This window comes from Anser anser (assembly GCF_964211835.1).
Source record: "Anser anser genome assembly, chromosome: 1".
Taxonomy (NCBI): Eukaryota; Metazoa; Chordata; class Aves; order Anseriformes; family Anatidae; genus Anser; species Anser anser.
The window spans coordinates 204,418,620-204,432,482 of NC_139720.1; the positions used below are offsets into that span (position 1 = coordinate 204,418,620).

The 13,863-nt window shown below is 42.0% G+C and overlaps 1 protein-coding gene across 2 annotated transcripts; it reads left to right on the forward strand.

Moving 5' to 3' along the window:
* Positions 1-950: 950 nt before the first annotated feature.
* On the forward strand, positions 951-13,433 carry CCDC90B (coiled-coil domain containing 90B). 2 transcript variants are annotated; one of them, XM_083796692.1, is made up of 9 exons: positions 951-1,104; positions 3,646-3,765; positions 6,208-6,311; positions 8,905-9,006; positions 9,696-9,737; positions 9,817-9,888; positions 9,970-10,023; positions 10,804-10,918; positions 12,025-13,433. In XM_083796692.1, the coding sequence occupies exons 3-9, from the start codon at positions 6,291-6,293 to the stop codon at positions 12,078-12,080; spliced, it is 462 nt and encodes a 153-aa protein (XP_083652818.1). In that variant the 5' UTR covers positions 951-1,104; positions 3,646-3,765; positions 6,208-6,290; the 3' UTR covers positions 12,081-13,433. The 2 variants fall into 2 exon arrangements, with proteins under 2 accessions (XP_083652818.1, XP_083652817.1); XM_083796691.1 differs by lacking the exon at positions 951-1,104 and adding an exon at positions 1,165-1,601.
* The last annotated feature ends 430 nt before the right edge of the window (positions 13,434-13,863 follow it).

Sequence of the window (13,863 nt, forward strand, 5' to 3'; positions counted from 1 at the left end):
CAGAGAAAACTTTGAAACCACAGTAGGAAGGACCATACCAGGTGTTCCTTACTACCTTTACCACAATTAAGATCATTAGGGAAGGAATTAAAGGCATTTTCCCTGTTGAAGTCTGAAAGGCTGTTTGGGACAATGCCAGTGATTTTGAGAGGAAGTTCCAATCTTGGTGGACTCTGGTAAATTTTACCTATGATCCCATTGTTAACATGGCTACTGCCTTTGTGCTTACTATACGTAATGCCACAGTTTATGTTATCCACCCCATCATTGCACTAGGATTAATCCAAGAGGAGACAGTGCTCTATCCTTTGGAGCATAGAATATGGCCACAGATGGGGAGTGGGAAAAGGCAGACTGTAAATCTGGAATCATGCGTTACCCAGGAACAAGAAGGATTTATCTGTGAAAGCAACACAATTGACGCTCAGGACGTATGTCTTGACACTGAGGAAGGTGTTTGCCACTTTGAAATTCATCCAAATACGAGTCAAAAGACTGTGCTTATATATTGGTCAAGGCTGTGTGTGTTTAAGAACTGCTTTGTGCTTTTTGTATAATGAGAATATAACTCTCCCTAGCAAAAATCATTCTAACTTTTGTATTTGTAACTTTGTTGGAACTGTCGGGTGTGATATTTATATTTGGCACCAGTGCTATCCCACCAGTTGATCAAGTCTAACAACACAATGTATCACAAGTTACTACCTACACCTATTGGGATGAGCCTCACGTTAGTGAGGCAATTAGTTAAACACCAAGACCTGATCAACGTTTTAATAGGCATTCAGGAAAATGTAGAAAAGACATTAATTACTGTCCATCACGACACCAAGGAAGTTAAGTAAGGTTCTACAAAGCGTGAAACAAGACGCTAGTCATCACTGGTGGGATACACTTTTCGGGTGGTCACCAACAGCAAATGGCATTCTCAATACGTTGTGTCACCCAATCAGAGTCATATTGATCTTAGTTGGTATAAGTCTTGTACTGTATACTAATCTGGAACTGGAGAATGTTATACTGGATAGCCACGCTGACTTCTTTGTCATGCGTCCATGGTATGGCACTGAGTGATCAGTACCGAAGAAGCTGGGAATCTTTGCCGTGAGTAAAAGAATTTACTCATCTTCTAGAAAAGGGGGGACTGAAGCCAGGGACAGAAGAATGGGGGTTTGCTTAATCCCAAAGCGGGGATAGGTTATGCATACGTATAGGCGTATTGGGAAACTTCACGCATATGTAACTCTTTACTGCATATAACCAAAGTTGCTGGCGATAACCAGAGCTGCTAAACGGGGACGACCGCAACATGGCGCCGGGCGGGAGCCGGCCGCCAGGCCAAAATGGCGGCCGGAGCCCTTCCTGCTCTGTGCGCTATGGCTCCTCCCCTGCTCGCCGTCCCTCCGAGGACTGCACTTCCCAGCGCTGCCCGCGGGCCCGACCGGAGGAGGGCGGTGCGGCGGGCGGCGCCTGGTGCGGGGCTGCGGCGATGAGGGGCGGCGGGCGCCGCGTTGCCCTCCTCGCCTCCGGGGCCGCCTCCCGGCCGGCCCCGCTCCCCCCTCAGCCGCCTCGGGCCGCGCTCCCTCCGGTTCCTCGGAGAGGTGAGAGGCGGCCGAGGGGCCCTGGTTTGGTTCGCGGCCCGCTGGGAGCCGCCGACCCGATGGCCGAGCCCCGGGAGCCGCCTGGTGACACGGGGCTGAGGCGGCAGGAGGGGGCCTCGGGCTGGGGGTTGTGGGGGGGGGGAGCTGGGCCCTCAGCGGGGGCCACCCCCCTGGAGGGGGTCGTGGGGGCCTCTCTGGGGGGAGCACAGAATGGCTGCCGGGGGAGGAGGTGCCCTCAGGAGCTGGGGGGGCTGGTAGCAGCTCTCTGGTGCAGAAGGAGCAGTAGAAGTCAGCAGAGGGGCACGGAAAGGTGTGTTCAGACTGCCGGCAGGTTGTGCCAGCTGTGTGGCTTGGAGAGGCTGCAAGCAAGGAGAGAGGCGTCAGTGCCACTGGAGGCTGTTGTCGAAAAGCTCATGGTGACGGCTTGGGAAAAGGGAGCTAGCAGTGTGATGTGGAGGTGCTGCAGATAATGGCGTGTGGAAACATCACGGGCTCCTGAAGACAGCCTTGGGTTGAGAGCTGTGCCACAAGGCAAGAATACAGGAGTGGAGCCAAAGGGGAAAAAAACAGCTTGCTTAGGCTGTCATAAGATTTATGCTGTAATATTAGCTGTTTTTGAGAGAGACTGTGTCAGACATGTGTAACACAGAATCACAGTTTGTGTTGGAAGACCAAGTTCCAAGCCTCCCTACACCTCTCGCCACACCAGGTTGCCCAAAGCCCCATCCAGCCTGGCCTTGAACACCTCCAGGGATGGGGCATCCACAGCTTCTCTGGGCAACCTGTGTCAGTGCTTCACCACCCTCACTGTTTTAAAAAAAAAAAAAAAATCTATCTTATGTCCAATCAAAACGTACCCTCTTTCAATAAAACCATTGCCCCTTGTCCTGTTGCTGCAGGCCCTGGTAAACCCAGTGAAAATAAATCAGCACGTTTAGCAAAGAGATCCATAATTGAAAGCTGTTATGACTCAATTGGGGGGGGTGTTAAGTTTTGGAGTTACTTGTAATTAATTGTATGTAGTTCATGTATGTAAACACACTTTTTTTCCTTTCTCTCATTTTAAATCTAACATGGACTTTGATTTGGATATTACAGCTGTCTTAGTTTAAGTCACCTCTTTAGAGTAGATAAAAGGCAGCACATACCTTAATTTATCTAACAGTGACACAGCATAACTTCCTTTTTGTTTAAATGATAAAAAGCATTCAAGTAAATATCTAAATAAGAGAGAAAACAGTTCCATTAAGGGAAAGAGCCAGTGAGGTTTTAAGTAAGCGTGCATTTAGAAGTAACAGAGCGTTTTAGATAGCAAAGATTCTGTCAGAGTGAAATCAGTGACATGTATGATGAGATGATGTCATGATGATGAGATGAACTGAAAAGTATCCTTGAAATAAAGGCGGAGAAGCTAAAAGCATCATGTGGGAAAGTACTTACATAATAAGCAGGGTGGGTCTTGAGCTAAGGAGATCTAGGATGTGTTAGGTACAAGCATCGCTTTTTCACCCAGTTGCTGGTGAACCAACAAATTAATTCTGAATGTTAGATCTCTGTAATGTGCATGTACCTTTATCTGTATGCGTGGCACTCTCTGCTGGGTAGCAGTAGAAGAATGTGTAAAGAGAATATAGTTGAGGGATTCTGTGAAGAACCAAACGAATGTTAACTATAACCAGCAGAAACTGCCAGTGTGTTGGAAAGCTAATGTTTTAAAAGATGAGAAACATCACTTAAATCAGGTTTCTACTATTGTTGTTACTTGTGGTAGTTTTATTTCTTGTGTATCAGGATGCTTGTCCTGCATGGCTCTCTAGTTAAAATTAAAATTAACGCACTTAAAATTGATGTGCAAGTCCTGTGTGGTATAAATTTCCGAAGGAAAAGGGACTGGTGGCTTCTGATACGTGCTATAACCAGGGAATCAAAAGGACCCAGCTTTTTGTTGCAACTTCCACGTGGCTTTGCTACGATGAAAGAAAATTACCATATTGCACGATAAACCAATTGGGTGAAGTTTAAAATACATGTTTGTCACTTCCAGGTTTTGCTGCCACACTCCTTAGGAATTCATACGATGTTAGAAGAGTTGAAATCACTCCACTGGAGCAGAGGAGAGTGACTTTTGATACTCATGCCTTAGTGCAGGATCTGGAAGCCCATGGTAAGTGATGTCTGTTAAATAATTCACAGAAAAACTTTGAATTTAAGTACTATAACTTTGAGCGCTATCGGTTTTCCCAAATTACGGGTACTTTATGTTTAAAAGTTTTGGAAGCCTCTAGCTGAGTCTGGTGCAGGAGAGGCATCTGATACTCTTTGATGCTTCTGTAACCATACAAATGGTACTCTTACATTAAATTTACCTTTTTTGTAGCTATAGGTAAGTTTACATAGCATCTTCCAGCTGAGGAGCATAATATATTTGACAAATGGAGAGCAGTGGTGGTGATTGAAGAACTGTTTTCTGGTAAAAAAAAAAACAAAAAAACAAACAAAAAAAAACCACAGCTTTATTTGAAGAACTTTCTACTGGCTGCTAATAGTAACTTTTTTTTCCTAATTGTAAATATTTCCAGCAGCATTGTGCTGTAATACATCCTTAATGCCTGTTCTTTTATTTAGTGAATGTGGCTGTCTTTTGGCAGCTGAAAGGTCTGTCTAGCCCAGGGTTCTGTCCCTTAGCAGGACTGTGAGTCTTTGTCTGCAGAAGAGTGTAAAAATGGGGCAGATGAGTGGCACATCCCCTTGTACCTTCTAGGCCTCCAGCTGCTCTCACCTTGGAGGTATTTTGTGCTGGGTATGAGTTTTGGTGACCTCCAAGAGAATTCCTTTCATAAGTTTATTAAGCCCCTGAGCTACTATGGGTTGGTTAGTACCCACAACATCCTTTGTCATGCAGTTTCAGAAGTCCACTCATTGTGTGGAAAAATACTTCCTTTTGTTTATGTAGAACCTGGCTTCCACTGTGTTAATCTGATGCCCCTCAGTCCTTTTGAAGGAAGGAGAAATGAACATTTGATCTCTCACGTCACTTAAGATTTTGTAAACGTATGTCATGTTCTTCCATCTTTTTTTATTTTTCCAAACAGAAGATTCTTAGTTCATTGGATTTTCCCAAGCAGTAGCTGCCTCACAGGGGAAGGAACAGAGCTGTTGGCATTACCTGACAACTGGATGTCCCATGGATTTGAAAACTGACATTTCATCTATTTCGTTCTCTACTCTTTTTTTTTTCTAAGTAATTCCTAAAGTTTGGTTTGCTCTGTTGATCCTTCTAAGCATTGAGCTGATGTCTTTGTCAGGCTATCAACTCTCTGTTACGATTCCTAAATCTTTCTCCTAAGTGGCAGCTGCAACTTTATCCAATTGAGTTAGGATTTTTTCCACTCTTAAGATCTACTAATAATGTGTCTTAGTACTTAGAAGACTCTTAAGAGTACGCTAATATTTTTTGTTGTTGTTTTTGTTTGTTTGTTGCATGTGCGTCAGACTTGTCAGCCCCTAGTTCGTTATGTCTCTTCTGGAATTATTGTTAGAACTGATGTTGTGTTTGTCGCTTTTCAGTACTTGAGGAGTCAGGATAGCTCGTTAGATGCTACTTGTCCTGAGTACTAATTCAGCTATTTCTTTTTCTAGTTCCTTTAGAACATAAGGTGAAGTCTGTCTGATGCTGGTCCGCTGTTGTTAATCAGTTTATTAATTTGTTCCATAACTACTACAACCCTTCAGTATCACAGTGACAGGGCTGTAAAGGTAAAAGTTGAAGAAATCCCAGAGCTAAGAGATGCTTTTAATGTTTGCCAGACTTGCTGCAGGCAGTTTTCAGGCTCCAGTGTCTTAACTCTTGCATGTATGAATTTCTTCACATTTTCTAAACTTCCAAGCAGCAAGGAAGAATAGAGGAAAAACAAAATAATGAATTAGCAAGAACCTAGGCAACCCTGAAAATTCAGAGAAACTGAAGCGATGCAACCACACCTCTTAGTGGAAGGAAAATGTCATAAAGCATGAGAGCTTTTTTAGTAATACAAACCAGTGGTGCAGTTTGATTCCAGTACTTAGAAGAGTTCAGTGACCTTTTTCTCAATAATTTGCCTTGAAAGCATATTTCAAGGAAAAGTTAATTGATCCCAAGCTGGGAAATGGAGCAACTGAAATACAACACATCAGAGAGATTGCTGGAAATAGATTGTTAGGGTCAAAGACCTCAGTACTGAATCAGATTTGACTAACGTGGCAGCTTTTTTTTTTTTTGCAGAAGTTTATAATAAAGTAAAATTTTGCTCAATTATTTTTATAATGCATGAGCCGTTAAACATGGTACAGAAATTCGGTAGTCCCATCAGCTGCTTGCAAAGACTGTTTCAGTGTGTTAAAAGTTAATGCTCTTCAGGTTTTTGCAGCATTGTCTGTTTATTTTATGTAGTGAGATGTCACAGTGACCAAGTTCCACCATCAGTTTTCCGTAATTGTGTGATTTCCCATTTGCCACTGTAGTTAGGTACAGCACTTGAGTGTCCCAGTTTATTGTGTACCTCTTGCTCTACTCATCGTCCAGCTTTCTAATGTTACCTTAATTTGTCATCCTTCAACTGTTTTTCAGGCTTTGCAAAAGAGCAAGCAGAGACCATTGTATCGGCGTTAATCACCCTGTCGAATGTCAGTTTAGACACGGTCTATAAGGATATGGTCACCCAGGCTCAGCAGGTAAGAACTTATTTACGGTGTGTATAAATATTCAACACTGTGTGAGTATAATGGCGCGTGTCCATATTTAAAGGACAAGTGAGCAACTCTGTAGTACTATAAATACCTTACTGAGCTAGGTTTCAAGGTGATGCTAAGAATTTTAATACCTTACACCTTTCGTCTCACAGAAGTGCTTTCCAAGTGCAGCCACAATGTATCGGTTTAATACAAAGCTTGCTGCTTTAGCTGCCGAGAAGCTCTGAGGTAAATCCAAGATTTTAACTACTTTGCAACAGGTCAGGGCAGAAGAGAAACGCAGGGAGTTCTTGAGAGATAACAAAAGCACCTAAAATAGCAGAAAATTGTCAGTGTTTTTACTGAACATTAGTAAAGATGCTGTTTCTGTTCGCAGATATCCTGTATTTTCCTGTCTTCTTGTTCATCAAATGAAAACTATTATTAAAAGTGTAATTTTACTCCTGCATTTCAGTCTCTAGGCTACATCTGCTGTAAACACAGAACATGGCTGGGACGTGGTTCCCAGACACCACCACATGGTTATCCAGAGACGTAAACACTTAGTGCAGCCCCTTGGCAGCTATCAGTCTCCTGACCTGGGCACACCGTAACAGAAAGTATAGGGCCAGCAACTGTTCCCACAAGGTAGGGTTGGCAGGGGCACCACGTTTTAGAAGGAAGAGATTTTAGCCATCGAGATGTTATCTGTGGCGTGTCAGTTGCCCTCAGGGACAGCAAGTAGGCTCAGACTGGCTTAGTTTTTTGCATACACCTAGCTGTTTGTGCTGGACCAGCCGACACCTCCGCCTGTATTTGAGCACAGCGACGAGTTATCTCCTTTGCTCAGACATTCAGGCTCACGTTTATGAACGTGTCTCGAGGCAGCAAATCAGTTAAGTAACATGACTGTTCCTTCTGTTGATAATAGAGGTGGTGACAAGTTTCATTTTAACAAATTGCCGAAATAAAAAGAACTTTAGCTTTTTCCTGTAGGCTAAACATCTGGGCCAGTATAATAAAGATCTGATGCACAGTAATGTTTTTAATAATTAGTCAGGAAGGCTGTGCAAGCTAAAATTATGTGCCATTCTTCTTCAATGAGTTAATGCAATTAAACATACATTGCTATTTTATTTAAACTGCTGAGCCTTACTTGCACAGATTTTTATCTTACTGGCATTTGTGCTTAACAACAGTTACTTAACTTTTTCCTATAAGTCTCAAAGATAAGACAAGAACTTGTCTCTGTTTTTCCGTCAAAAGGGAAACATTTCTGTTTGGAGTTCCTAATACACGTTTTAAAAAAAGTCAGTATCACAAATACAACTTCTGTGGAATTGTGTAGGTAGAAACAGTTTTTTAAAGTGTGGTCAGTGTCCAGGTTGAGTGTTTTAACATGAGATGAGGAAACTGGCACTGTTTAATCTTTGTTGGTGACACGGACAGTGGGATGGAGTGCACCCTCAGCAGGTTTGCTGATGACACCAAGCTGTGCAGTGTGGTCAAAACACCGGAGGGAAAGGATGCTATCCAGAGGGACCTGGACAGGCCTGAGAGGTTGGGCTATGTGAACCTCAAGAGGTTCAACAAGGCCAAGTACAAGGTCCTGCACGTGGGCCAGGGCAATCCCAAGCACAAATACAGGCTGGGCAGGGAATGGATTGAGAGCAGCCCTGAGGAGAAGGACCTGGGGGTGCTGGTGGATGAGAAGCTCGACATGAGCTGGCAATGTGTGCTTGCAGCCCAGAAAGCCAGCTGTATCCTGGGCTGCATCTAAAGCAGCGTGGCCATCAGGGCGAGGGAGGGGATTGTCCCCCTCTGCTCTGCTCTCGTGAGACCTCCCCTGGAGCCCTGCTTTCAGCTCTGGGGCCCAAGAAGGACAAGGTAGTATTAGAACAAGTCCAGAGGAGGGTCATGAGGATGATCAAGGGGCTGGAGCACCTCTCCTGTGAAGGCAGGCTGAGGGAGTTGGGGTTGTTCAGCCTGGAGAAGAGAAGGCTCCGGGGAGACCTTACAGCGGCCTGCCAGTACCTGAAGCGGGCTACAGGAAAGCTGGGGAGGGACTCTTTGTCAGGGGGTGCAGTGACAGGACAAGGGGGAATGGCTTTAAACTACAAGAGGGTAGGTTTACATCAGGTATGAGGAGGAAATTCTTCACTCAGAGGGTGGCAAGGCAGTGGAACAGGCTGCCCAGACAGAGAAGCTGTGGTTGCCCCCTAAGTGCTTATTTAGGAACTGGATTCAAACTTCCAACTTGTTTTATAGGCTACTGAACGTTCATTGAAAATGGAAGGACAAATCTGAATTTTTTGTTTCACTTCGTAAACACTTAGACTAGATACCCCTGGCTTTTTTGCTTAAATTCAGAGTTAACATAAAAGCAACTGGAAAAAACACCAACTGCTTTTCTTGAGTCTGTCAAAAAAACAGTTGCAGCTATGAAATTCTATTATTCTGTCACTTTCCTGTTGGAGACCCTTCACATTTTTGTGCTTTGCTGTAGCTAATTTCATAAGTTTAAACATAAAAATCTTTTCTTATTGGAAAGTGTGAAACTTAATCATTGACATATTTATTTTTTTTTGTTTCTAAGGAAATAACTTTACAGCAGATAATGGCACATTTGGACTCCATTCGAAAAGATATGGTTATCCTGGAAAAAAGTGAATTTGCAAACTTGAGAGCTGAGAATGAGGTACTAATAAATACTTTTAATTAAGCAGTTAAATTGTAGTTCATTTAGTGTAATTAAATTGGATTATATCTGTTTTATATTTCTGTTTGCAAAATATTTACATAGAATTAATTATGGATGCTTTTTACCAGAGTTGAAATGTTTGTATGTTGCAACTTCTGGGATCATATAAATGTATATTTCACTTCATACAACTTGCTTAATTCTTCTGGAAAGAAAAAAGAAATGTTCACATCTTAGGATCATCTTTTGTATTGGGTGATTCTAGTAGCCTTGTCACCATTAACAGTACAATCCAGGGAGAGCAGTCAGCCATTTCCTTGCAACAATTTAATTAAACTGGTGATTTAGACATGTTTTAGTTTTGCCTGACAGCATTTTAGTGTTTTTCTGCTCTCTTTAGTCTGAGAATCACAAGATCTTCATTGTATGTTTTCACAAAATGATTCCTTCGTTTTGGGAAAAATTTCCAGCAGATTATATCTGGCTGTATAGATACACTACATAGAATACAGATAATCTATAGGATGTAGATTAAATAGCCTAACTACTATAACTAGGAACAAATTGCTCTGTTGGGAGAAAGATCGTGGAAGAGTAATCACTTATATGCAGTAGTAACGCAGAACTGATTGGCTTGGACAGCATTTTTCTGACTTTATTAAAAACTTTTTTTCCTCTTCATCTAGAAAATGAAAATTGAATTAGATCAAGTTAAACAGCAGTTAATGGTGAGTAATCAGCAAGTAGCTATACACCCATGCTGGGGGAAGTAAATAGTTATTTTCATTATCTTTTTTTGTTTTACAGAATGAAACCGGTAAAATCCGAGCTGACAGTAAGCTAGATATAAACCTGGAGAGGAGCAGAGTGACAGATATGGTAAGCTGGTCTGTGAAGATACTCTGCCCAGTTTTATGCCATTTTCTCTTGCTACAATTGTAATTTATCTTTTATCCACAGTTTACAGATCAAGAGAGGAAATTGATGGAAGCAACTACAGAGTTTCATAAAAAAGTAAGTAGTGAATAAAGGCCATTTTATATTGAGCAGGGTAGTTACACATTGCACGTTGCATGAACACACAACTTTTGTGAAGCTTAATAGATACTTGAATGTAGTAAAACAAAATGTCAGCATGTATCACATACGCATGTTGTACGTGTTTATTGCTTCAGCGTGGGGGATTTGTGCTGAACATCACCCAAGCAGAAGGCGTACAAGACTTGTCCCTCGCTTCCAGAGTGCCTTTATGTAGGCTGTTACAGGTGGGCGTGCACCAGCATGCTGCCTTCCCCAGCGCTACGGGATGAGCTGGTCAGCCCTGCCAGCGGGATGGTTCAGATACCTACAGCCAAGCAAGTTTCAAGAGGTGGTAAAGCCTCTTTGAAGGCACTGAAGTCTAAGAGGCTGATGATGGATGTTTCCTGCCTTCAGCATCTTACCCATTTCCCAGATATGGCTTGTGAATTCTTAAACCTTTGTTCAGCAAAAATTCAGGGGCACTATCTGCACATTGTAGAATGCCTCCTTTAGGAGGCAGTTGGCAAATCAGAGATAAAACTCAGATCATACGGATTTGTTTCTCTTTTTCTGTCTCCATCCTTAATATCCTTCCTGTATTGTATTAAATGCTGTTCTGTGTTTTCGAAGATCACTTAGCAATTAACTATTTTACTTCACTGATAGGTTGGAAATTTTTCTTTGTTGCTGGTAGCATGGTATTCCTGTTTGTTTTTGCAAAGCTGACAGGGCCTGAGATCATCGTCAGATATATGCCCTCTTTTAATGTTTCAGGATTCAAGTACCAACAGCGTTATTTCAGAAATCAGCAATAAAATTGACACTGAAATAGCTTCCTTAAAAACACTGATGGAATCGAATAAACTTGATACGATACGTTACTTGGCAGGTATGTGATAGACGAGGAGGTGAGTGCCGGTAGAGGATATGTGTAAAATTTTATTCAAGACTTGCTCAAGATGACATGACAAGTGAATTCAAGAAGTCAGCTGCGTAGCAGCTGATAACTAGAATTGGGTGGGGCTCTCCCCCCCCAGTGACTGAAAGAAATGGAACACAGAGCACGGAAGAGGTGAGAACACAACAAACACTGCAGTTGGAGTATGATTGTGCCCCAAACTGGGATTAGGAGGAACATGGACATTAAAAAAAAAAAAAAAAAAAAAGGGGGGGGGGGGGGGAGAAATCAAAATACCCTGTCTAGTCTGACAGTTCATGTGGCAGGGTTGCTTCAAAAGTTTTCCAGAGGTTGCTTAGGAATGCTAGCAAGCTTTGAGGATTAGCCTGAGAGTGACCAGTTCTGTCTCCCATTCTGACTTCCACAGGAACAGTTTCGCTGTGGCAGTACGGGTACTTTCCTCTACAGAGCAGAACAAATTTAAGTCTGATTTGAGATGGAGTTTTCAATATATAACCAATGAAATCTGTGTTTCATTGGAGCTGGATAAGAAGACAGTTACACATGTTTGGAAATAAGAACAAGTTCAGAGGGAAATGTAATTAACTTTATTCTAACACTAACCGAAACACTGGTTCAACAAATCTGGAAGACAGCTCATCAGACTTCAGAGATGATATCCTAGTGTCATGTCAAATGTGTGTTGTCATTTTGCTCAGTGGAAGATCTTTTTAATTATGTTTAATGAAAGACCTGATACAGCCATCTATCCTGTTATAGAGTTCCGGATAGATGGGCAATGATAGTAAAAATCACTATAGTCTGTTGTGCTCTGTTATTCACTGTGACTGTTCCTGAAAAAATGGTTCTGCAGGCTGCCGAGTTTGATCTCGTCTCACTGTCTAGGCAGTGCTACCGTGCAGGATTTTGCACCTAAGACAAGTCATTGTTTTCCAGAATTTTCACAGCTGTAACAATCGAAGTTTAGGAAGCAGTACTCTAGAGTTATCCTTCCATATGTTTGCACTTAATTTCCTGAATTTAAAAGGTGATACAATTTAGCATTCATCTAATTACTACTTTTTTTTTTTTAACAGCTTCGGTATTCACTTGCTTAGCAATAGCACTGGGATTTTACAGGTTCTGGAAGTAGATCTAAATGGAATGAGAGCATCAAATACAGATGGAGAAAAGGCCACCCGAGCAACATCAACTAGACAATCACGTTTGAGCTTAGATAACTTTGGTACCTTTTTGTTTTGATATTCTTACTGTGCACTAAAGTGTTTTCTGACTTTGTAACACTAAAGATCAAAATAATTGAGTGGGGAGTAGGCAAATAATAGTAATATTTCATTGTCCCCTATTGAATAATGTATTTATTTCAAAATACTTCTATATAAAATCAGAAAGTGTTTCTTAATGGGTTTTAGAATCAAGTCTGTTGTCTTTTAGAACACTTCCAGTGCTCTCAGCTCCACTCAAACTGGAGATACTAAACACTTGACATGCCCATGAAAATATGGGACTACTGTTTCCGAATTAGTATTACCATCACGGGGGAATTCCAGCAGATCTACCCTGACCAAGCAAAGTAATCTGAAATGTCGGAGCTGGATGTTTGCCTGTAGTCTGTTCCTCTCTTTTCTGGTGGGTTGAAGCTTGGTCCTTTGGTTTTATATTTTCATAAATAAATAGGAATATATATACATATATATAAAAAACGCACTCCAAGGCCTTTACTAAAGAATCCTTGTTCTTCTTGAAGAATGGTTTACATACAGTTAAAATCTCATGTGAAACCAAAATGTCTCTACAGATCTAGTTATTTTTAATATCTCTTCCAATTTCTGTAACCCTAGAGGCCAGTTCTCCAATGGGAAAATTTGTCTCCCTCTTTCTGAGGGGAAATGCCTCTGTTCTCACCAATTGCATACAGCCCTGGGACCGACAACTGCTCTTAACTCCTCCATTCAAGGAGTACTGAGTATTTCCAATAAACCTTTGTGTGTTTTCTGGGTATAAGATCTGGCTTGTGACACAGAAACTCAACACCTCGGATAGTGTTGCTGTGGCTCCGGTTGTCCTGCTCCCATCTCCATGCTCCTCTGGAGTGGTCCGTAACGCTGTGAGGCAGGCTTGACCTTCAGGTGGTGATGATCCCTCCTCTGCTTTCTGCAAGGCCTTCGCAGCTCTAGTTGCAGAGGTGGGATGTAAAGGTTGGGTGCCTTCCCAAACTGAAGCAGTCACGTCTTGAGTACAAATGTCTATGCTTAGGTAGATTTCTTTTAATAATAAAAAAAGCCAAAAAAGCCCTTCCTGGACTAAACTTTATCAGAATAAGCCCTTTATGGGGTACAGAGTTTATAGTACTGTATAGTGGCAACTTTTGTATTGCGGTTCTGTTTGCAGTTGAACTTGGTGGTATCCTGCAAATTCTTGTATTCTGTGCATGACATTATGTATTTAACATCTACATTTATGAAAATAAAATTAATTTCTTGTATTTGCTGTCTGAGAGACTTGAATGCAGATTACCAGATTGTAAGAATGCGGGGTCTATAATGAGCACAGTGCTGTTGTGTTGAGAAATGAGGCTGCTTTTTCTGTTGTGTGTGTTAGTGACATAGGCACAGGTACCAGCAGCAAGGACTTCAGGCAGTGACTCGTCTCATGTAACTGCAGCATATTCAAATCCATCCTATTATGAGTTATAACCATTTCTGAAGTTCTCTGAAAGACCTGTGTTCATCTTTTGAACTGTTCCTACATGAGAGTAGCTCCAGCAATGATGTATGAAATTTTATACAGCTTCTTACCATCACCCCCCTACACCTTGAGGAGAGCTCCAGAGACTGGATTTTTTCCTCTTTGTCTCTGTAACGAGGCTTATGCTGTTCTGTAGCAAGCCTCTCCCCCAGTCTCTTGTGTATGCA